This window comes from Carica papaya, chromosome 3 (assembly GCF_054855325.1).
Source record: "Carica papaya isolate Zhongbai chromosome 3, ASM5485532v1, whole genome shotgun sequence".
NCBI lineage: Eukaryota > Viridiplantae > Streptophyta > Magnoliopsida > Brassicales > Caricaceae > Carica > Carica papaya.
In genome coordinates this window covers 7,067,718-7,092,101 of record NC_142311.1, presented here as the reverse complement: position 1 = coordinate 7,092,101, position 24,384 = coordinate 7,067,718, and the positions used below count along the sequence as shown (strand labels likewise).

Sequence of the window (24,384 nt, the reverse complement as noted above, 5' to 3'; positions counted from 1 at the left end):
AAATTCTTAAGTGTCATTTATTAAGGCAAGAATTGTAATCTACAATACGTATTCTGAAAAGCATAATAATTAATCTTACGCTATTTCTCAAAATCGGATTTCTTATCATATTCATCCTTATTATTTTACTGTTCATATCAGTATCGCTAAGGGTTCATATGGATCCTCACTACACGTGGACACGGACATTCTCTCTATAACCAAACGGTCGTCCTTATACCCCGTCCGGTAATGGGCGTCAAAATACATAACTGTCTCAATACCCTGTTCGGTATTAGCATAATTGAAACAATTTCAAACCCATTTCAGTATTAGAATTCTCAGTCTCGTACGACTGAAGGTAGCGTTCACGGTAGAGTTCACTATATGCACCAAGTTTGTACATTATTTTTCAAGATACTCGGTAAGCCCATTTTAATCAACATCACTAATTCATGCATATATATTTTTTTTTATTTATTATTTAACCTTAAAAGATATATATATATATATATATATCTTAAACAACATATGAGTACAAAATTCATATTTTAGAGTACGTACGTAAAATAAGTATGGATTATTCTGACAAAAACGTATTTGACACACAATAGAACAACAAGACAATGTAGATTAAGAAATTTTATCACATTAGTCATAGAATTAAAGTGAATAAATTAAAGTAAACAGAACAGTGAATAAATAAACATAATAAATAACTGAATAAATAATTACTGCAATTAAAACTTAAAACATATATAGACTGACCGGTTACTTACTCAATTGACAACCTGTATTTAATTAATTAAAAAACCTCAAATTGACTAAATTTTTCATTTATTATCAGTTTAGCTTCAATTTAACCATAACAAGAAAAAATAGCAAAAGATTCTTACCTTAGGTCGGTGTCCAGAACTCCGTCTTTTTCACTACGGTTCTCGACAGTTCTCAGTTCTTGGATTTTTTGAGTTTTCATGCTTAGATTGAAACATACGTCAAAATAGCGTAAAAATACGCGAGAAACGACCAAAAAAAGACAAAAATATCTCCAGAGGGTCGAGTTGGGGTTTCGACGCAGCGCCGCTGCCGTGCTCCATCGCCTAATCCTCCTATCGGTCAGGTTGTTTTTGGGCGGTTCTCGATGAAAATATATTTAAATCATGGTTATTAGATGTTTATCGACGAAAAGATGGAAAAAATCGAAGCTTATCGGCGATTTCAGTTTTTCCTTGTGGGTCCCAGTTGTTTTCGATTATTCTGCATCAAAAATGTGTTAGGCAACTAAAAGGCGGAGAAATAGAAAAAACGGGAAGAAAAATCGCACTCATTAGTGCATTTTGGGTCTCTGGTATAGCAGTGCCAGTGGCTGGACTTCTCATTTGGACGCCCTTATTCTTCTTCTTTGGTGAGGTACGTGCGATTAGTGTTAGGGTTTCAGTTGGAAGATGTAACACCCTTTTTTTTTCTTTTTGTTTGGCGGCGTTGTCTCAAATAGATTAGTATACAGAACGCTCGTATTCCAGTTTAAATAAATTATACACCTATAAGAAAGTATTGCAACTAATTACTCAATTCTTATAGAAACTCTCAACCGCGAACACATCAACATAATAGCTTACGAATTACATAAATTCGTATTTTTACATATGGTTTACACCCCTACCAACCACATAACTATCTTGTCCTACCAGTAGTAAACCCTGCTCCATCTTCTCATATGCTAGATTTGGAAACCTGCAACTCCGATCCAGTCTCATGTCCTACTTCATCTGTAAATAATAGATAATGAATACATCTAACTCAGTATAGTGAATTTAAATTTCAAATATAGTATGAAAACCCAATCACAAACCTATTCTCCTATATTTCCTTTCTTGTTACCTTGGTCATGCTCCCTTCCTACCCCCGACCCCAATACTACTTATCTACCTCTATTGTACTACCACGTCTAGGTGTGATCACCCCTTGATACCCTCCCCTCGGCCTTACCCTAACCACTCACCCACATTATAACCCCTATCCGTCACCTGTATCGGCAACCACTCTTTAATTTTCCATCGCTCTACCCTTAACTAGCCACCCACACACACAACATTACTGTTTTCTTTCGTCACCAACATCGGCGACTCCACCTTATACTAATCTGACAACTCGCAGTCATCACCACTATTAGCGATCGACTTACCATTTCTAAATGATGACAACCAGTATCGGCGTCCCTCCCCTCCCCCCTAACTAACGCTACTGTCACTACACCCCGCCCATAATCCATATGCCCCACATACATGCATACATAACCCACACACCTATCATTCCAACGTCAATTATTACCAAACAATCAACCTTACCATACAGTTCTCCAATCTACAAGCATGTTTAGATAATAAACCCCAATACACACCCACACACACACATACACATAAAACACACCTACACAAACACACATACACACCAAACGCACCTACACAAACACATATCCAAACCAAATACTCACACACACAACCCCTACATACACATGCTAACTGCCCCCTAACTTCCATCCCAATCTCCTTTTTCTTTCCATTTACCTCATTCTGCATTTCTCCATCACCGTTACTCCTTCCAACCATTCCACTATCTGTCCCTCTTGGCTCTTCTCTTTATGTCACTTGGCTCCCCTTTTACTCACCTCACTCTGCATTTCACTTATCACAGTCACTCCTTCCAACCATTCCACTCTCTACCCCTCTTGGCTCTTCTCTTTGTGTGTCCCTCGGCTCCTTGCCCCATTCTCTCTATCATCACCAACCTTTCACAGCACACCACCTCTCATCCCACAGATCCTCTTACACCTATTCACCCACCGTCCCCAATCCTCTAACCGTAACCGACACCTCATCATCCCTTTCTCATTTCTCACATCCTCTGCTTCATTTTCTCTCTTTCCTCTCACTGTAACTAAAACCTGGCCTTCACTCTCCCATTTTTCATTTCCTTTACTTCTTGTTCTAGCTCCTCACTCCGTCCTGACGGCTCCTCTCCGTACCTATCGGTCTCTTCCACCGTTGCTTCCTCCATCTCTCTTCACTCTCAACGTCAAACTGACTATTCTACCACTTGCGATCACCCTCCACTTTCTGATTTCATCAAGTCAATACTTCCACATTTCCATTTCTCTTACTATTTATTTTTTCTTTCATTATTTACAAAAACAAATTCATATTTCATCATCCTATATTCAATATTTAATTCACTATACCTTCGGTCTCCATTTTTTCATACTTTTTGTAACGGCCCCGGAAATTTAAAATGAAATGTGTATTAAAAATATCAAATGCGGAAGCGAAGTCAACAAAAATTTTTGATTAACATCCCTTACTCTAAAACCAAAAACGTGCTCACAAAATATAAAAGATCAAACTAACTAAAGGAGAAACTCGAAAGTAAAAGCTACGAATATGACTATGGAGTCTTTAGGCGTCTCCTTCGTCGTCCTCCTGCGGAACGGACTCGGGAACAATGTCTTCCTGATCTGAAATGATTAAATAAGGAATGAGCTACACTAGCCCAGTAAAGACATCACGATATCTCACCGTCACGGAGGTAAAGGTGGGTAAAAAACACAAAAAGACCAATGGAGCATAATTTACAACAAATCCTTTTATCAATAATAAAACCTTTACCATCCACTTACCTCGGTGAAATTCATAAAACAATATACGAAAGCAATAACATTATCAACATCATAAAATCATATAAACTGTATAACATAATATTTATTATGCCTTTTGTAATTCAATCATTACACAACATATTTTTCCTCTTTTACCAGCCTACTAGTATCCATGAGGATCCATAGGGGTCCCGCTACCCGTGAACCCTTAACACTTGTAATCAGATTCCAGGGTCGTCCACATACCCCGTCCGGTATGGGCACCAAAACTATAAACCTCAATACCCCGTCCGGTATGAGGGTGAAACGGGTCGTCCCCATACCCCGTCCGGTATGGGCGCCAAAACTATAAACCTCAATACCCCGTCCGGTATGAGGGACCACAATCCCGGTAGGGTTCCCTACGAACCCGGTCCGTCCACCATCTCCCAAGATATCTAGTCAGGCTGATTACATTATACAATTATCAATTTACATAACCTTTCATTTTCCTTTTCTTCAGTCAGCATCATCAATTCACACACAAACAAGCAAAACAGTAATTTATGCCAAACAAGACAATATACAGCATCGGTTTCTCAGTCATTCAACCCATAATCAATAAAACAGTAAAATATACACATGAAACTATGAAATAAAAACATCAGACCTCATACTGCATTTAAAACTGTAAAATAGGTCAAATAACAGTTAACCGACAAACACACTAGACTCGGGCTCCATTAACGACCTTAAGCAATTTCACACATTCATTGATTCAAGAAATACCATTTTATCATTATTGAACTTTAATACCGTGATAGGAAATAGGGTGAGGGGTCCTTCCTCATTTCGGGGTCCGAACACGGCTTCACAGTGCGCCTACAGGCTGTCCCTAATTTTCCCTGAATTTTTTCTGGGGAACTGAAACGCACTACTGGTACCTGCACGTATTCCAAAAAATCCCATATTAGGCCCAGGGCCCCTTTTTGGTCAATATCGCAATTCCGGCACGGCGGCTCCGCCGTGCTCCGGCGACGGCGCCGCCGCTTGCGGCGGCGATTCGCCTCGGTTTGGCCGTTTTCGACCGAATTCGGCCACACTTGCATCGGTCCTTGCGATAACAACCCTAGGGCCCTCGGGGGGCCAAAAAATTACGAAAAACCGAAGCTTACCGGCGGCGGTGCTCTCGGGTGCGGCGGCTCTCCAGTGAGGTTCGTGGTTTGGTGATTCGGCTCTGATCAACCTGTAGAGAAAAGAATGGTGATCACGGTGATATAAAAATTGCATCAAACGGAAGCCGGGAAGGGCCTCATCGGAGGCAAAAATCGAGGAGGGGCGCGGTGGCACCGCTGGGTTTCGGCCGTGTTTTCCAGCCGTTTGGCCGGGATTTTGGCTCCGATTTGGCCACAGGAGAAATCAGCGTGGAAAAACGAGTCAGGAGTATGAAATTTACCTCGATCGGCTGTCGGAAATCTCCCCGGTGCGGCGGCGGGTGGCGGCGGCCGGCTTCTCCGGCGTCTGGTTCGTCTTCTCCGGCGAGGGCAGGCGGCTAGGGTTTTTGTGGTCAAGTGTGGGGGTTCTATTTATACCCTTTTGCCTTTTGATCTCAGCCGTCCATTTTTTATTGAATCTGTGCCGTTCGTGCGATTGCATCTGGGCCGTCCGTGCGCCCGCTTGATCTGGGCCGTCCGATCGCGCGTACGCGGATTGCCAACGTGACCCGTCCCCGGTCGACGTGGTTTTGCCACGTGGCAGGTCCTGGTTGGCCAGGACTGCTGACTGGGTCGGCTGACGTGGTGTTCTCTTTTTTTTTTTAACCTGATAAAAATAATTAATAATAAAATAATAATTTTCTTTTTTCAAATTTCCGGGCATTACACTTTCGTAGCTTGAACCATCGCTTTCCTCCTTCTCCCCCTCGCTCTTCTCGTTCCTTTCTTCTCCGGCTTCCATCTCTCTCGAATCTTCCATCGCCAACTTCCTTCTTCCTTTTTCCCATTCTCCCTTTTTCTTTCTTATGTTTTTCTTTCCTTTTTTTCTTTTTTTTTTCTTTTCCTTCTCCCTCTCTCCCTTTTTTTCTTATTTTCCTTCATTTTTTATACTCCACCTACCACACATCCTGGCCGTCTATCCCCTCTCCCCATCTGCATGAATCCTAGCCGTCCATTTCCTTTTCATTAATATATTCTACACTCTCCATTTCACTATATCTCTCTTTCTCAGTTATTACAGAAGACATGCTTAAATATCCCCTCCTTCGATTTGGGCTATCCATCCAGGCCTGCGTGGATCCTCTTAAGTCGTTCGATCGCGTTTATTAAGCAAACAGATCTGGGCCGTTAGACCGAAGATGTGTGGGCCGTCCCATTGTGTTTATCTAGAAAATCAATTTGTACCGTTTGTGCATACAGGAGTGAACATGGGTCATTGGATCCCCCTAGCACGTGGATCACCCACATAGCTCCCGCATGGAGCTCTTGCCAGCGTGTTTGCCACGCGTCGTGTTTTGACTCGTAGTGTTGTTGACGTGATCGTCCTACGTGGTCCGCACTTCTCATTTTTGCGATTTGACCTTTATTTTTTCGGATTTTTTTAAACATATTCTCTCCTTATTTATAATGTGATCATAACTTATGAAAATTGTTTTAAAAACGTTCAAAATACATATTTCAAAAAAAAAATAAATAAACATAAATGAAAATTAAAGCTTCTCTATTTTTATTATTAAAAAAAATATTAAAATTCAACATTGCGATCACAATTCTTGGACTCGGAGTGTTACATATTAATTTTATTATTATATAATGTTTTATTTATGCTAATAATTTATTTATTTTTACTAATTATATCATTTGAATTAAATATTTTTAATGAATAAAATTTACTATTGAAATTCTAATTTGAAATATGATTCGGCAGAAATCATTTATAGGCTTAATAAACAATTAAGCGAGTCTTATATTTTATTGGAAAAAAAAAATAGAAAATTAGTATTATTAATTAATTACATGAAGATTAAAATCTAATAAATTAATAAAATATCATTACTTAAATTAACAAAATAACTTTTTACATAACTAATTAATACGAATAAAAAACACAACTTTTTGAATTGGTGTACAACTTGTGTGTGTTATTATTTAAATTTTATTTATCTTACATTATGATTAATGTATTTATATTATTTAATTAATTGATGCACAAATTAATTTAAAAAATTATAAATTTATATTGTTATTATTACCATAACAGGGTACTTATATTCTTTATATGTTATTACATATATTTACACAAATTCTTTAAGATATTATAATCCCTATCACTAATTTAATATATATATATATATGTTTGAATTATATAAGTTAAACTAATTTGCTTGATCCTCACATGCATTTTTTAAAAGAAAAAAGAAGTGAAATTATGCAATAGATGATAATGACATAAGTAGTTTCAAATTTGAGATTTACACCCATTTAAAAGATGCCCTTGTGTGGAAATTTTCTTTTAAAATTATGCAAGGGACAAAGTAAACTACTTTTTGTCGTAAAAAAACATAATGAGGAGGTATCTTTATCAATTTTGACTTGGTATCCAGTTCACCACCACAAACTTATATATATATATATTATGTAACATAAGAAATAACTTTGATAAAGAGGCATACTTTTTTATTTTAAAGCGCCAAGTCTGATATGACCCTAGAGACGACTTAGCATTCAATCCCCCAAGAAAAAATTGATTTGACGAACGAATTTTGTAGTTGTTTCAAAGCTCGTGTTTGCATCAAGAATAAGAAATACGTACCAAACTCAGCTAAAAGGTGGAAAAGGAAACAATTTGCGACAGGTGAATTTGAACACATCCTCTATAACTCGCTTCGATTTTTTTTTTAAAAAAGTGAGATGGGTCAAATTAATTCTCAATTAAATTAAAAAAGAGTTCAAATTCAATCTGATTATGTGATGTATTTTTAAATTTTAATTGTAAATATACAGTATACTTTTTTTAATTTGGTAATTAACAAATCTGCCTTAAATACAAAACAAATTTGATTGCAAATTAACCTTTTGCGTTTAGAATTAAAATCTTGCAAAATACTCCGTAATTATATCGCGTAGAAATATTTTAGTATTTATGAAAAAAAAAAAAAATGTATGAACTGGGCTGAGCCCCGAACTCAACCCACATCACTTTTACCTTTTTGGAGCATTGGAGGGACGTGCTATCATGACGTGCTTGTAATTGTTTGTCTGCTGCTTTTATATATTTAAGCAATGTTATAATATTTTTTGAGTAATATAAAAAATAAAAATATTTATTACGTAATTAAAAAATACCAATAGATATACTTTAAATAAGTAATTTTTGTTTCTACCCGTGCCAGCACGGAAGAATATTCTTATCAATATACCGGCATGAAAGAATATTCGTATTAACATATCATCCTATGTGGTAAGCAGTACTGTAAAAATAACAAACCGTTCATTGTTTAGATGCTACTGTATGTCGTCGTATAACAATTGATTCAAAAAAAAAAAAAAAAAAGCTCATACAATGAAAATCCTCCTTGTCATTCTATAGTTTAATAGTATAAGACATTTTCTGTTTTCAGAAACAAAAGCATAAATTTTCACTGCGCAAGTACAGGTACAATAACATGCAAATGAGAGTCATAGTAAGCCATTCCGAGGAGGAAAAAAGAGCATACCGACGAAATACTTTAACACCATCTGTAGAACAAAGGATGAGAACAATCCAGTAGGAGGGTGGGTCTGACCTTGACCCATGCTCACCTACCTCCTGAACAAATTCAATAAAACAGTGAGGAAATTATGGAGAGAGTAGCGAAAAAAATGTTAAGAGTCATATTTACATGCACTTCGAAATTATAAAACAATGCCTCCTGTCTAGGACAGAAATCCCTGCCAACTTAAGTAATCTTATTTACCTACTTCAAATCAAACCTTTTAGATTTCACAGGTATTAGCACTTGAGATAATGGAACAGCAAGCATAAGAGAGAGTTCCTTTCATGCTTTTCTAGTTGGCAGTTTTATAAAGTAAAGGATCAATACTATTATTTTTTCAGTGAAAATAAGTACTTCATTTGTTGAGTGATAAATTCATATTAATCATAACAAAGCTTTTTAAAGATAAGACATGAGAATACATAACCGGATTCGAACTCACAACCTTTTATACAGAAATGAAATACCAACTACCCAACCAAAAAGTGGTTAATAAAGGATGAATAATACTTGAAACAAGATCCTAAGCAATCATAAGAGATCTATATCATGATAATTCTACAGATCTCTGCTGGTAGAGAGGATGACGTTCAAGCTGCATTTTCTGTAGGAGTAATGAGTTGATGAATCAGCAGGTAAGGGTGAAGGAGCGGAGAGGATACTCATACAGGTAACTGATATTCCTACACTAACCTTTATTAGTCATAAGTCCATCATTGCTCACCTTAACTCCTACTCTCCATGTAAAATTAGATCTCTCACCAAAGGGAGCCAGAAAGGCTGGTGTAAGACGGATAGAAAATGGGATTATCAGAATTTCAAGTTTTGGAAAATTCTAACTAGAGCATGCATTATAAGTCAGTTCCATTAGAACTAATTTTAAGAAAGAGGTGTTCCCAGTGATTTTTCCATCAAGACATCCCAAGTTTGAGTTCCCAATGCACTTCTAATTTATGTAGATCAAGTTCCTTTTGAACTTGAATTCATGCTCTGGCAACTTCTCAAGAATGATTTCATTTAGATTATGCGGTGAGTCAACTCACAGATAAAAGGGTGGTACAAGGTTGGAGGGCCTTGAACGAGGAATAGGATCCTAAATTTTGATTGCTGTCCCAAAACAATGAGCTAATAATAATTGGCACGGAGAACCTGTGCTGAAGGGACAAATTTGAGGAGAAGCCTGCTCATAAAGACCTTTAAGATAACAATACTTTATCACTATTGCCAACAATATCTTCTAACTTCTGAAGTTTCTTACAGAAATCATCCAGAAAATTTGAGGTTCATGTTTGTAGGCAACAAGGAAAGCAGGTAACATGATGCATTTAACATTTTCTTCTACCACTTCAATTCCACAAGAACTTTTGCTAGTTCTAAAGATAGGTGTTCTGTAGAGCATCATACCAAGTAAACAAAAGGGTTTCCACTAAATGGCATACATTGAATGAGAAATCAATCAGTGCCAATCGATATTTCCTCCAAATGTGGTAGAACCAACCCCTTCCCATACTTCACTGAAACCAACTTCTTCACTGTCGACCCCCTCCATGTCAGAGTTCCACCACCCCCAACCACTTCCATCTGTCAGCATAGAATAAGAACCAGTAGATCCCATTAGCAATCCAGAAAATTACAGAAAAATTTTGAGAAGGAAAAAAATGCTAGACAGTTGATTCCTATAAAAATCATTGACAAACAGTGGTTGTAGGGATGCTTAGGTTTCTTTCTGCTGTTGTAACTCGCCACCAATCCTTTTTGCTTTGGTTTTGGATGATCTCCTTGTCCCAGAACTAGAATAGGCTTTCGAGTTGTATCCTTTCCTTCCATAGCTAGAAATCAACAAGTGTTCAGTCAAAATCGACTCGCATAGAGAGAAGACAGAAACACGGAAGTCAAGCCACTGATATTACAATAGTACGAACTTACCAAATTACATTTGTTGCAATAAAAAATGTGACAATTAACCACTAGCTCATATCCTTTCTATAATTATCCAAGTATTGCACACTTTTTGTGCAAGATATCTTAGGCGTAAAGCTATCATTTCTCTTTTAGATCTATCAGCTTATGTTCTCTCCATCGGTAGGCCTAATGATCATATGCACTATGATTCTGGCCTTCTTTGCTGCAGGGTTCTCAATTATAAAAATTTCTTGCATACACATCCATGTCAGTTTTGGATTTATAGTATACTTAAAGTAAAGCACTCAAATTAGAAATTTGTTATGAAAATTTCCTGTGTAATTATAGACTTGGCTGACTTTAGCTTAGCTTATCCACCTATCATAGTTAAGTATCTGTTCGTTTCGGCAGTCTTCACACATCTTCAATGATTCCAAGCAAAATAAAGTTCATACATGTCTTATTGAAATGCATACCTTCAAATAGGTTCTTCCTTTTCCTTGATTCCACGTTAGCGTTTTCTGTTTCAGTAGCACTACATGGAACTACACTATCTACTTTATCTGCACCACCTTGCTTGAACTGTTCAAAGGCCACTTTGTCAAGAATCCCAATTTTCTCTTCTTCTCTTCTTTGCTTGTCTTCCATCCGCCCATCAGTGGATCCAATTACTTCCCTGGGGCTAAGCAAGGAAGAAAAAGGCCTGGACTTTTCCTACCAAAGAATTAAACGGCCTCCACTTAAAACCCTGATTTATATTTAAATGTTTTTTTTTTAAATTAATTTAGACAGATACACAATAAAAGGACAAAATACATTAGAAAACTGGGAAAATATGAGAGAGAAAAAAAAATTCGAGATTTTGAATAATAGATATTTCATTTCCCAGAACTGCAATCCCGAAATGTAAAACCTCCATTAAGGTAAAGCTTATGGCACAATTCTGTCGGACTTCAGTTCTAGTATAAAAGGAGAGGAAAAAGAGAAACGGAATTTTTCTTATTCAGCTTAGCGAGAAATGGAGGACATCAATTCAATTGCATTTTCAAATTATAACTACCCATGAATTCATCACCGTAAGACTATGTCATAAACTCCACCTAATACAATCATTGATTACATCGACTAAAATTGAGTTTCCAAAACAATTTTCAAGTTCTCTGTCTTTAAACGGAAAAACAAGATAGCCAGTTCTCATTTTCTTTCCTCCTTTGTTGTTTCTTAGTACTCTCTCGGTAACCAAAGAGAGGGTAAGGAACAAAACCTGAACAGTCTGAAATTTTGGCGGGACGGAATTTCTATTCAGCTTCCGGTTAAGGAAATCCGACAGCGAAACACGACAATCCTTCTTCGACTCGTTGTTTTGCACATCGTCTTTAGAAACCTTGCAACTGACTCCATTAACACATATTAAATTATCAACCAATCTTTATTTCCAGGGAAAAAGAGGCCAATAATTAAGAAAAAAAACGAGAATTTGGTTTTCTCCTTACGGATTTGAAGCTCGAAGGAGGAACGATGGAGCAATGGAGCGTTGACCAAAAACCCTAAATGGAGTCTGCCCCGAAGTCATTTCTTTATTTTGTATTTTCCTTCTTTCCCACCCCTTTCTCCCTCTACATGGTTCTTCTGGTTTTGCTTTTTGGCGCCAGAAATTACGAAATTTCGAGAGAGAGCTTCATTCAGCTCTTGGGCCTCTAGGGCATGTGGGCTGAATCCATAGTAGCGATTTCTGGTCACAATTAACCAACGCGGATAACACAATTCCTTCTGCGACTTAATTATAAGAACCAGTTTCCTTCTTGTTCTATGGAGATTTTTTACTTCAAAATTTATGTCTAGGTTCGAAGTCAATTCGTACATTCTATACCAGATTTGGATCCGGTTCAAGTTTAATGACGCTCAAACTTCACTTGATATATATTTAAAAAATAGTATAATATAATATATTTATTATTTATGATATTGATATATTTTTTTAATTTTGAGCAAGTCGAGTTGGTTAAATATAGAAAACTAAATAATTGGGACGAATTTGAATTGATGAAAATCTGATTTCATACTAAATGGGTTTTTCATTGTGATATTTGATTCTAATTCCACTAGTATTTATTAAAAATTGAAAGCTACGTAAAATATCTATGTATGATAATTTACTTAGTATTATAAGTTATTAATTGTATTTTGTTATGTTTTTAAGATAATTAGATTATAAATGAATAATATAGCAGAAAATATATATTATTATTTTCTTAACTTAATATTATTAATATTGATAAAATTAGAGTAATACTAATAAATGCTACAAAAATAAAAGTGACAATAATAGTAATAATAATGATAAAAATAATAATATAATTAACATGACAGAAGAAATAATAGTAACAATAATTAATAATAATAAGAATAACAGTAAGTATAAGTTACAATAATAGAGTGAGACGATAGTAGAATGGTTATAACATTAATAATATCAAATGGACGTGTTAGTGATGGTAGCATTACAATGGTATTAACGTCATTATTGTTGACAACAATAATATAGTAATTGTGGAAGTGATGAGATAGAGGTCATAAAAATTGTAAAATAGGAGACGACGACAAAAATAGTAGTAGTGATGAAGAAAATAACAAAATAACAATTATGAGAACAAAGTGATGATAACATCAATAACAAATTAATAAATAATAAGATGAGTATAGATAAAAAAAAATAAAAAACTCAAAAGATTATGGAACATATATGAATTTAATGATATATTTTTTAAAAAAATTATTAGAATGACAACTACATAATTGCTATATTGATAACCACTTATTTAAATTGATGATATTTAATACAGTCGTTAATGATATTAGTATTTATTAACATATATAAAAAAAATTTAAATATTTTTTGAAAGTAAAAGGATAAATTTGATAAAATGTCAAAATAAGAGTTAAATTAAATTAAAAATAATTAGTATAGGAGTTAAAAATGTATTTTTAGTCTTTTAAAAAATAAAAAAAGAAAACAAATATTCTTTTACCGCCAATGCTAAAATAATTAAATAAAATCCAAGGCTATAAGTTGCGGGAAGAGAGCGACCTAGGACTATATTTTGCGGAGCTACAGTTGGCACCTACCAATTGAACAAGTTATCGTGAAAAATGATAGAAACAGAACAGGCTTGCAGCAGCCTGGCGATGCCGGCGCCGACTTTATCGTTACTGCCGGAGGATTGCATATCCCTTGTGCTTTCGCTCACATCGCCTCAGGACGCATGTCGGTTGTCTTTGGTTAGTCCCGAGTTTCGATCCGCTGCGAAATCAGACGTGGTCTGGATTCGATTTTTGCCGTCCGATTACGAGGATATCATTTCCAGATCAGTTTCTCCGGTGATTTTCTCTTCCAAGAAGGACCTCTATTTTCGTCTTTGCGAATCTCCACTGCTCGTCGATGGAGGTGCCAGGGTAAGTCGTTAATCCCCTAATTGATATTCAATTAATGTTTCTGTGAATGATTTGACGTTTTGGATTTGCTTCTTTTGAATTTGTCGTTTTTTGATTCATGAACAATCAAGAAACCTCCTCCTCAAGAAAGAAAATAAAATAAAAAAAAAGAAAATCGGTGCCCTGATTTACACGTGAAAGTGTTTGGTGTTACGTCTCTTGACTCCTTGATATTCTTGATTTATCTGAGAGTTTAACCTTTTCTGCAGTACTTTAGCAGAAACGAGAATCGTCCATAGGCTCCTTACAAGTCTGCGTCTCCCGTCCGTTAATCTACGGCCTTACACGTATATTTATATATTTTCATTCAATTTTCGGGTCTATTATTTTCTCTTTAAAGTAATAAATTGAAAATTATAATAATTATTTATTTATACCACATGTTTTTAGATATATTTTTAATGCCTTTTAAAGTTGATTTATTCATTACACGGATTTGCTATTTGTTTAACCTATAAAAAATTTGAATAAGACATTATTTTTTAAAAAAGCTGGCCTGACATGACCTAAATATTATAAAATTTCTTAATAATATTAAAATTCAGATATTGAATTTGTATGTCCTATAATTAGAAAAATAATATAATTTTATATATATATATTTAAAAATTTTATGTTAATTTCAAACTTTAACAGCTGTCAGTAGGCTGTTTTTTAATTTCTTATAGTAAAATATAAAAATAATTAAAATAATATAAACGAACTTCAATTTAACATAAAATTTTAAAATCACATTTATATAATCTGGACCAAGTCATAAAACATATTAATCTAATATAAAAGCATGATCACCAGTCTTGAGGGTGTTGAATCACAAAATATTAGATTGATTTAGCCAATAATGAAGTGTTGGGAATGAATCTGGCTAAGTTGTTTGAAACTTAACTTTTCTGATTGGAGCCTGATCGGATTGGTAATAAAACGTTTTAATTAATTTTATTGATAAATTCAGATGATCTGGTTTTATTAATAAAAATATGACTTAATATATAGATGGTTTTTGTTATTTTGAAATCTTATTACAGAAATTACTTCTGTTTGGTGTGGTGTGATATATTGTATTTCTAAAGCTTTGATTGTTTAAAACAGAGTTTTGAACTGGAGAGAGTGAGTGGGAAGAAACGTTTCATGATTGGAGCCAGAGAGTCGACTATTTCATGGGCGAACAATCCCCAGTTTTGGGAATGGATATCCCCATCAAAGTCACCTTCTCTACCCATCTCCAGGTCTCTCTCTCTCTTTTTCTTCTATCTTAATATTTTGAATCCAAGTATAATTGTAGGTGTATCCAATAACTTAAAAAATTACACTATAATCTTTATATTTTGAAAAAATATATAATAATTCAGTCAAATGAGATATAAACTGTTAAAAATTTCAAATATATCTGTTTATAAAAAATATTTAAAAATAAATCACATGACATTTTGAACAAATAGAAAAATCTTGATCAAAACTATAGAGAGGGAAGGAAGCTACCATGGCAAGAACATGACTAACCAAATAATTTCCAAATTTGATTCATACTTTCTGTTATTTTTCTAAAAGATTTTTGTGATTACTTTTTACATAATTTTTTTTGTGTTCTTTAAAAAAAACATCAATTTTATGCCAATTATTAGTTCATCGGATTAGATTGTAAAATTCGTTGGAAACATAATTGTAATTTTTTTTTTAAAATTAGTAGTAACAAACTCAACGACTATTCTATAATCTATCTGTTTTTAATCAAATAGTAAAAAATTTCCTAGAACATTTTGTCATTCAAGTAAGTTTAGAAATTTTTTTCTGACATGTAAGTTTGGTACTGGTATTGAAGGTTCAATAAAGTAGCTGGTCTTCGAGCTGTATGTTGGCTTGATATTCGCACGAGGATAGAGAAGCGACTGCTATCTCCAAATACAAGTTACACAGCTTGTCTTGTATACACAATTGCTGACAGTTCTCATGGACTGGAATATCCAGTGAAGGTCTCTTTGACGCTTTCTAAGAAAGGATCTCAAGGGGAAGAGCCGACAACTATTGAAGGTAATGTTGCTTATTTGAAGCCAACATCAAGATATATCGGTCAACTTGCGCATCTTCCATTAGAGAGAGGTGATCAGTGGAAGGAGGTTGAGATTGGTGAGTTCTTCAATGACCCAGATGATGGTATCATTGAAATGCGAGTGAGTGAAACGGAACTTTTGAATTGGAAGTCTGGCCTTGTTGTGCAAGGCTTTGAGCTGAGACCAAAATTGTTAGATAAATGATTAAGGTTTTCTGCTCTCAATAAATTTCTAATGTTAATTAGGACAACTGTTGTCCTTTTAAGTAAATCTTACTTTCTGGTATTCATTACAACCATTTGCTGGAAATGTGTGAAATTATGCACAACACGTGCATATAAATGTAATTAGGAGATTATGTGTGGTACATTGCAAGAACTTTGTACTTTGATCTTAAAAACAATTCTTCATTATTCATCAAAAGTAATAATAAACTTTATTAATTATTGATACTTGTCTTGAAATTAATTTTTTTTTTCTAAAAAAATTTTTATGTAAAAGAAAAAAATGCTAGAACTAGAAATAAAGAGATCTCCCTAGAAGAGATGTCGAAGGGGTTAGAAAATTCAATTATTTTCCTCATCCCATCAAGATAGGAACTCGTTTAGTTCATCCTATTGGCTTGAGGTATATAAAATAAGTATCTTTCCAATTTGAGAATCTCTTAACCTTAGCCCATCCACAATAACATAATAAATAATACGAATGAGACCTCAATTATTTTGTTTGGTCTATTTGATATAAAAGAGAATAAAATGTACAAATTTGAATATCCGTAGTAAAGACTACTTTCTTATCATTCAATGAGTATCTTGTATTTCATAAAAATTGGGGACAATATAATCTTTACGTAAAGGCCACCCTATCCAACTTTCGGGCATTAAGATACGTTTCAGTTGTGGATGATTATCATAAGATATTCTTAACATATCATAAGATTCCTGTGGTAGGGTAGGGATGTTTACAAAATGTTTTATCTTTCAGGTTATGGAGTGGATATGAAATCTATATTTGTTTTATATATTATTTATATTTTGTTATACTATTTTATTCAAAAATTTAAAATATATTTAACATTTAATGTTTTATAATTGTTTAATTTAAATTAATTTATAAATACTTTATATAAGTAAATAAAAATTGTAAGTTAAATGAGTCTGATGAGATTACGAAACAAGTAATGATATAGAGATTTTACTAATACGATTGGAGTGAGAGATTTTTCTACACAATCCAAGTATAAGATGAGGGTAAGAGATGTGGCGGGTGGAGCAATGGAGTAGGATTAGAGAGGGGTCATTCATCACATATACTGTAATGACCCCGAAAATCCAAAGAAAATAGATAATAATTTAAGTTCAGAAGCGAAATAAAAGGGTTAAGGTTTACATTCCTTACACAATAACTTAAAAGTACTGAACAGCATTACGGAATTCACCATTTTGAAAGAAACACAAGAAATAAGGAAATAAATAGAAAAGAGAAAATATCTAGCATATACTCGCAATCTTTTTGCGGATCAGCCTGTGGAACATGGTCCTCTTGATCTGAAATAGTTAAATAAGGAATGAGCTACACTACCCCAGTAAGTATATCACACTATATCACCGACATATAAATAAAGGTGTATATAAAAACAAAAACAACTAATGGAGCACTAAATTTAGCAGATCTATTTATCAATCATAAAATCATTTACCGTTCACTTACCATAGTGGAATTTATGAAAACAACATATGCAGACAATAATATCATACGGATCATAATTTCATATAAGATCAGTAACATAACATATATCATAAATTTATACACATTGTCAAATAACCAAACAATAACTGTCACCTTTTCACCAGCCTACTAGTATTCATGGGGGTTTATAAGGATGTCTCCGCTACACGCAACTCTTTTCCTTTAACAATCTCACTTACGAGCCGTCCTCATACCTCGTCCGGTATAAGCGCTAAATTATTAAATCTCAATATCTTATCCAGTATGAGGGTGAAGCAAGCCGTCCTCATACCCTGTCTGGTATGAGCATTAAATTATCAAGTGTCCATACCCCGTTTGGTACGAGACAATGTTCACAGTAGGATTTCCTATGTACCCGGTCCGTTCACCATCTCTCAGGATATTTAGTAAGGCTGTTATTCCATCTGTTTATTTAATCACACAACTTTTCTATTTTTCTTTAGTCTCCATTTTCTAAATCAACCATGATCACATAAGCAAACAAACATGCATCAGGGAATGCAATCATATCTCAATTTTTCAATCAAACAGTAGTCACGTAAGACAGCAATTCATGCGTTCAGACTATAAAATTGATAAATCAGATACTATCATACTTTTAGAATGTAAAATAAATTAACAGAAATCAATTTTCGGTCGGGTCCATTAGCAATCCGTAATTAATTATGCACATTTATTTAATTTGCGTAAATACCATATTATTATTGATTTAAACTTCAATTCTATTGTAGGGAATAGGGTGAGAGATCCTTACTCGATTTGACGCTCAAAAAGCTAATCTGTTTACTGCACTTACGGACGATCTCTAGGTTCTTTGAATTTTTTTCTTCGAAAATCGAAACGCACTAATAGTACCTACAAATGTTCCAAACAAACTCAAAATCAGTCCCAGGGCCCACTCGACCAATTTTAAAATTTTGGTACGGAGGCGGTCTGCCTTGGGTCAGCTATTTTCGATCATTTTCAGCTAAATTGAGCCGATTTTCCATCGATCCATGCGAGAAAATACGTTAAAGGATTTTGGTTGGCCAAAAAAACATAAAAAACCTAAATTCACTAGTGGCTCAGCTCCTCTAGCTCACGTTGCGGTTGAGTGTTTTGCTCCAGTTGACCTGTAGAGAAGGATATGGTGATCACAACGGTGAAAAAATTACATAGAATGAGAATTGGAAAGGGCCTCATCGGAGGCGATTTGTGAAATTTCCCGCAGCGGTGTGGCCAGGCTTCGTCGGCGTTTTTCAGCCAATTGGTCGGTATTTTTGCTCCGATTTGGTAGCTTAAAATTGAATTTTGTGCAAAAGGAAAAGTTTTTACCTTTTTTGATGGTTGGAAAGGGTTCCAGTGCGGCGGCGGATGGCGGCGGTCTGCTCTCCGACGGTTAGGTCGTCTTCTCCGACGTAGGGTTTGGTGCGAATGAGAGTTATTTATATCCATCTGCTTTTAATCTGGACCGTCCATCGCGTTTGATCTGAACCGTCCGATCGCGATTAAATAGGGAGTGAATCTGGGCTGTTTATTGCGATCCAATATGAGCCATCTATCGTGATCTAATCTGAACCGTCCAATCGTGTTTGAATCTGTCTGTTCGATCGTGTTTGGGGGGAGCGCATCCAGGTCGTCCGTGCGCGCGGGAACTGACTTGGGCCGTTCGATCGCAAGCGCGCGGATTGCCCGCATGGCACCACGTCAGCACCCGTTGCCATATGGCGCGTCTTGGTTCGTCGGGACTGTTGATCGGGCGTCCCACGTGGCAGAACTTCTCCAAATTGCACTTTGACCCATAATTTTTTATTTTTCTTTTAAAAATACTTTCAGAACCCAAATTTTTATCCATTTTTTCGTTTTTGATTTTTCTTTTAAAAATACTCTCAGAACCCAAATTTTTATCCATTTTTTCCAAAAATGTTTCTAATTTCATCTTTTTTCAATTTTTACTTCATTTTTATCCCAAATAAAATAAAATAAAATACAACAAAATAAAATAAATTAATAAAAAATTATATTTATTAATTATTTAATTACACACAAATTTTTTAATTTTTGTGGGTGTTACATATACATGTCATTGTTGTCCATATTCCTTGATACATTGACTCTAATGTTCCAGTTAGTTGTGAAGAGAAATAAAAGGCAATTAATAAGGGGTAGGAGGTTGGTTGCATACTTACGAGGTCGAAATGCATATATAAGAAAACTATTGACTTAAGTTGAGTTAAGTGATGACTGTATAAACAACCAAATTTCTTGTCTTAAGTCAATAAATATTCATGTAGTGAAACCAAAACTTCTAATAAATGGAGTTATGTCAAAATAGTAGGTTGACTTGGTTGTACTAGTTTTGAGTAAGTTGAAGTCTACGCTTGCTCGTGAAAGTTTTTGAGAGGGCAAGTACCTTAAGAATATATCTGCATGAGAAATGCCTTCAAGGGCATGGAAACATTTGGAGGCAATGTATTTTAGTCACAAAACTATTTATAAGGGACTAAGCAATTCTAATAGGTAAAGAAACTAATGTTGAATCGAAGCATGAGTCGTGAATTAAAGCACAAAAGTGGCTTTGGTGATCAAGGGAATGGGACGCATGTCAAAAGGTGAAAGTAAATCTCTATGTCTATTTTTCATTTGTCTCTCCCCCTTCCCAAACGAGCAGATAAACAATAGGAATTAGTCTAAATTGGTGAAAGTTGATATAAGAGAATTTAAAACGATTTTAGAAGAAACCAAACAATTTAAATATCTGCAACCCAATTGAAACAAGACATGTTCATTAATGTTTACTCATAATGATGTAGAACTCATGATAAAAAATGCAATAAAAACTTATACAATTTCAATTAGTACAAAAGATTTATTTCCTAAATAAGCATTCTCTACTTAATCTAATGTCAATAGATGATAGAAATTAAAGTAATTATAAAAAATTAAAGAATTGATAAAACGATACAAGTATTAACTTGATAAGTTGAACTAATTCCCTGCTCAATAAGAATGATGAAGAACACATCACTTGTTGAAAGCTAAAACTTAGTAATTTTATTAATCGAAAACTTAATTTTATAATCATGAATTCGAGGCTTTTTTATAGTTGTAAGACAATTAAGATACAAGAAGATAAATCTCTTAATTAATAATATATTCTTGACTAGGAAGCCAAATTAAAAATAAAATAAGAAAAATATTACAATAAGGAGGGATTTAATCAAAATAATGGAGATATGTAGCTTCCTTTAAGGAAGTCTTTTAATTGGTGAAGATCCTTTTTTAATTTATAAGATTCTTGAGTGAAAAAAAGAAAAATGCTTGAAGTGGACATCAAATCTGTCCATAATCTTTCTAAACCCATGAGATCCATGCCTTTGAATGCATGAGATTTGGTATTTTCTTCTTGAAAGATTAAGATTGGTCGAGGAGGATCTTTTGGGTTGAATGTCAATTCTCTTTGAATTTGGTTCCTATTTTGGGATGAAAAATTTAAGGTAAGAATTTTTTCTTACTTGGGGAAAGATCCCTCAGGGCTTAAGAGAATTTTCCATAAGTTTGTCTCAACTTCTTCCCTTAATTAGGTGAGAATGTATGACACAATTTGCCATGGCCGAATGGGCTTTTTCTTCTTCCCTTGTGTGCTTTTATGCTTGGTTCGAGTTGTTCTTTCTTAGTAATCCATCTCTTGAGATAATTAAAGAAGTCTTTCTCAAGTCTTTTGGTCCATATTTTTGTGTTTGGTCCAATTATTATGATGATATGAAATCCAATGTGTTCTAATTCCATCTGACGAGGCTTTCAAGCTTTGCTTCCCTCCATTTAGATATTGTATATGGCCCAAAATAGTTTGATCTATCATAAAACAATCCATGTTGTGACCTATTGAGAGTATAAGGTCCATATAGCCACTTGTATAGGTTTTGCCGTGTAACTCCCTTTTAGAGTGGATTTAGCCCCTTGTAACTTCCTTTTGATAGTCCAACTTGTGTTCTCTTTAACTTCTTTGCCTTGAATGTTTGTTGGAATGGTTCAAGTCATCTGTACTCACATCACATAGTAAAAAGTATATAGAGACCATGCACCATTTTGGTCATAAGTGAGAGTTGGTCGTCTTACAAAAGGCTCAATTTAGTGCTAGTGGCAGCAGATTGATGGTCATTGTGCTTTATACTTGATGGATAGCTACGATTTAACTTTCTAATGGTGATTGATAATTCTTCCAACATAAATTTACAACTAGGATTTAGGCTTGGTCAACTAGATTCATTTGATGGTTGTGACAATGTTCTATTACTTAGATGATGGTTGATGCTTGGTGAAAATAGATAAGTCATAGGTTTATTTTTAAAAAAACCTTTTTCTTTTCTTTGTATCTTCAATCTACTCTTTTTAATTGGTTTCTAGATTCCTTTAATCTACTTCTATTTTTTTATTTCTCATTTTTTTAAAAAAATTCTAAACAATTGACAAAATAAATGAATTTAAATTCTACTTATCCTACATCAAGAATACTATAATAATAATTTTTTTATTACTAAAAAGTTTGGTATTGGCACTACTTATATATTTTATTTAGTGTAGGTTATTAGTATAGTTTAAGTTATATATGTTACACTATCTATGGCATGGTACCAACAAATTAAAATTTCTCAAAAAATGAATTTCATTTAATAGATGAATATGTTCTATTCATTTTTGTTTTTTTTTTCCACTTCTCAGTACATGCACACAAAACTATATAGGTTTATCCAAGCAACAATTTTGCCTACTTGTATATGAGGTGATTTCTACCATTAAATTATGAAGAAATCAATGTCCCTAATCTTTATTTTAGTGTTTGCTACCATCCAATATTTATGGTAACATACACATATACATATACCCTTCAGCATGTTATTAGTGAATTTTAAGTCAAATGTCTTGTGGTGTTTGGATTAAGTTGCTTCAGAGTTTGAAATTTAATATTATATATGATTTGACTTAAGAATTCAACTAACTTATAATAGTGTTTGTTAGAATTAAGAGGTTTTGAAGGAATCTTAACCATGTACGATGCTAGATATCCCATCAAAGTTGATACGGATCAATTTAAATCTTTCTTCTATGAAGAGATATCTTACTTGTTTAGCTTTTATAACCCATTTTGGTTGCATGAAAATTTCAATATATGTTAATTTTCAAAGAGAAATTAGAAATTGACAAAATGTCAATGTTAATGAAAAAATTTAATGATTTTATTCACGATTATAATCTTAGAGGTCTCATATTAGAAAACGCTCATTTCACTTAGTCAGTGAACGGATGAGTCACCATGCCATCATGATTAGACTGGTTTTTTATATCCATTCATTAGGATGATGAGTTTTATGATTTGGTATAAGAAACATTTCTATGTGTATTAGATCACTTTCTTATTTTACTTATGTCTTAGTGTATTAGATAAGGCCTTATCCTTTTTCAATTCGGCATATTGTTTTTCAACACTTAGAATGGTGGTAAGAAAGAGAGATAAAAGGATGGGTGGTTTTAAATTTATGAAGAAGCTGAAACACTTAAAGGAGAAATTGAAAACTTGGAATAATGATGTTCTTGCCAATATAGGAGCAAGGAAAATAGAGATTTTTGAGGAGTTCCAAGGAGCTAGATAGCTTGGTTATAGAAACCAATATCAAAAGCTAGGAAAGATTGGTTAGTAGGGTTAAGAAATGGGTTTCATGAGGTTATGTTGGAGGAGAGAAGTTTAAGACAAAATGCAAGAATCATATGCGGGATGCAGATACACTAATATCATAAAGTTGTAGATGACTATAGATGAAAGTATGACTAAAAGAGTTGGAACTTGAGTTTGTCTAGTGAAGACAAAAGGCAAGAATCAAACAATGCCTTGCTTGCAAGCGAAAACCTTAAATTCATACAATGCATTGTCTATCTCAATGCCAACATCTATCCTTTCATCTCTATGTTCTTATCAGTTATGGTTTCATTCCCATCATTTCTCTCACAGATAGATGATTCATTGTTGAATGCCTTGAAATTACTTCTTTACCTCCTTGTTATTACTCACACTCATCTTACTCCTAGAAGCAAAAATGTTTTTGATTGGACAAGAGGAATGGTAGCGTAACAAGTGATTTGAGCGGATTGGTGGCACTAGTGCTAGCCTAACAACAATGCTTCAAGGCATATTTAAAGTGGTTGTTGAAATTGAAATTTTCTTCAAGTTAAAATCAAAGTCTGCATCAAATGATGTTGAAGATTTATGTGTATAGCTTTACATGGTGAAATAGACGAGTCCGCTCATAATGCTCTAACAATTATAATGGTAAATTTGGTGGCTATAATTATAGGGTATTTAAGGAACTTGCATAACATGATAACACAATAGGTTGATGAGGAGCTATATCCTTCAGCTTCTAGGTCTTGGCTCACATGTACTCTTTTGCAAAAGGGTTGATGGGCAGAAAGGGAAGAGTACTTAAACTTGCATATGTTAGCGCTGCTCTCCATTTAATTATTTCTTTGAAATATCCATTAGCCCTTGTGATGATACTTTAGTGGTTCTAGCTGAAAAATTCAGAAATATTCTTAATCTTTTATCAATCTTCTTTTTTGATGGAGAAATATTTTCATGACTTCAAACTGTTTGTGAACATATAGATAAGCTGCAACGTAATTCCCTACAATTAGCCTAATCCTTTATAAAGTTGGACAAGTGTATTGTAGATCATTTATTTGTTTTCTTCATTCTTTTAGAGAAAATTATGACGTTAACATTTCTGACAATTCAATTGGAATGCAACTAAGTAATCTAATTTATCCTCCATGCGCTTCAAATTTTATTGACACATTGG

General features: G+C 34.2%; 2 protein-coding genes across 3 annotated transcripts; one reads left to right on the top strand and one right to left on the bottom strand.

Annotated features, from left to right (window-relative positions):
- Positions 1 to 8,163: 8,163 nt before the first annotated feature.
- LOC110813998 (RNA-binding protein) lies at positions 8,164 to 11,983 on the bottom strand. 2 transcript variants are annotated; one of them, XR_002539600.2, is made up of 6 exons: positions 11,756 to 11,982; positions 11,527 to 11,653; positions 10,739 to 10,976; positions 10,058 to 10,189; positions 9,765 to 9,941; positions 8,164 to 8,413 (listed from the first exon to the last, which is right to left on the bottom strand). XR_002539600.2 is itself a non-coding variant. In XM_022041302.2 (6 exons), the coding sequence occupies exons 1-5, from the start codon at positions 11,833 to 11,835 to the stop codon at positions 9,817 to 9,819; spliced, it is 702 nt and encodes a 233-aa protein (XP_021896994.1). In that variant the 5' UTR covers positions 11,836 to 11,983; the 3' UTR covers positions 8,164 to 8,413; positions 9,800 to 9,816. The 2 variants fall into 2 exon arrangements, 1 of the variants encoding a protein (XP_021896994.1); XM_022041302.2 differs by having other exon boundaries at positions 9,800 to 9,941; positions 11,756 to 11,983.
- Positions 11,984 to 13,234: 1,251 nt separating this feature from the next.
- LOC110813919 (putative F-box protein PP2-B12) lies at positions 13,235 to 16,248 on the top strand. The gene is made up of 3 exons (XM_022041200.2): positions 13,235 to 13,715; positions 14,844 to 14,980; positions 15,574 to 16,248. The coding sequence occupies exons 1-3, from the start codon at positions 13,413 to 13,415 to the stop codon at positions 16,004 to 16,006; spliced, it is 873 nt and encodes a 290-aa protein (XP_021896892.2). The 5' UTR covers positions 13,235 to 13,412; the 3' UTR covers positions 16,007 to 16,248.
- The last annotated feature ends 8,136 nt before the right edge of the window (positions 16,249 to 24,384 follow it).

Excerpts from the sequence above, each read along its gene's own strand:
- LOC110813919 (XM_022041200.2), top strand. The coding sequence starts at position 13,413 with ATGATAGAAACAGAACAGGCTTGCAGCAGCCTGGCGATGCCGGCGCCG. Across the intron at positions 13,716-14,843 it reads TCGTCGATGGAGGTGCCAGG|AGTTTTGAACTGGAGAGAGT; the intron begins GTAAGTCGTTAA and ends TGTTTAAAACAG. Across the intron at positions 14,981-15,573 it reads CCTTCTCTACCCATCTCCAG|GTTCAATAAAGTAGCTGGTC; the intron begins GTCTCTCTCTCT and ends CTGGTATTGAAG.
- LOC110813998 (XM_022041302.2), bottom strand. The coding sequence starts at position 11,835 with ATGACTTCGGGGCAGACTCCATTTAGGGTTTTTGGTCAACGCTCCATT. Across the intron at positions 11,654-11,755 it reads CTCCTTCGAGCTTCAAATCC|TTGCAAGGTTTCTAAAGACG; the intron begins GTAAGGAGAAAA and ends TAATGGAGTCAG. Across the intron at positions 10,190-10,738 it reads AAGGAAGAACCTATTTGAAG|CTATGGAAGGAAAGGATACA; the intron begins GTATGCATTTCA and ends GTTGATTTCTAG.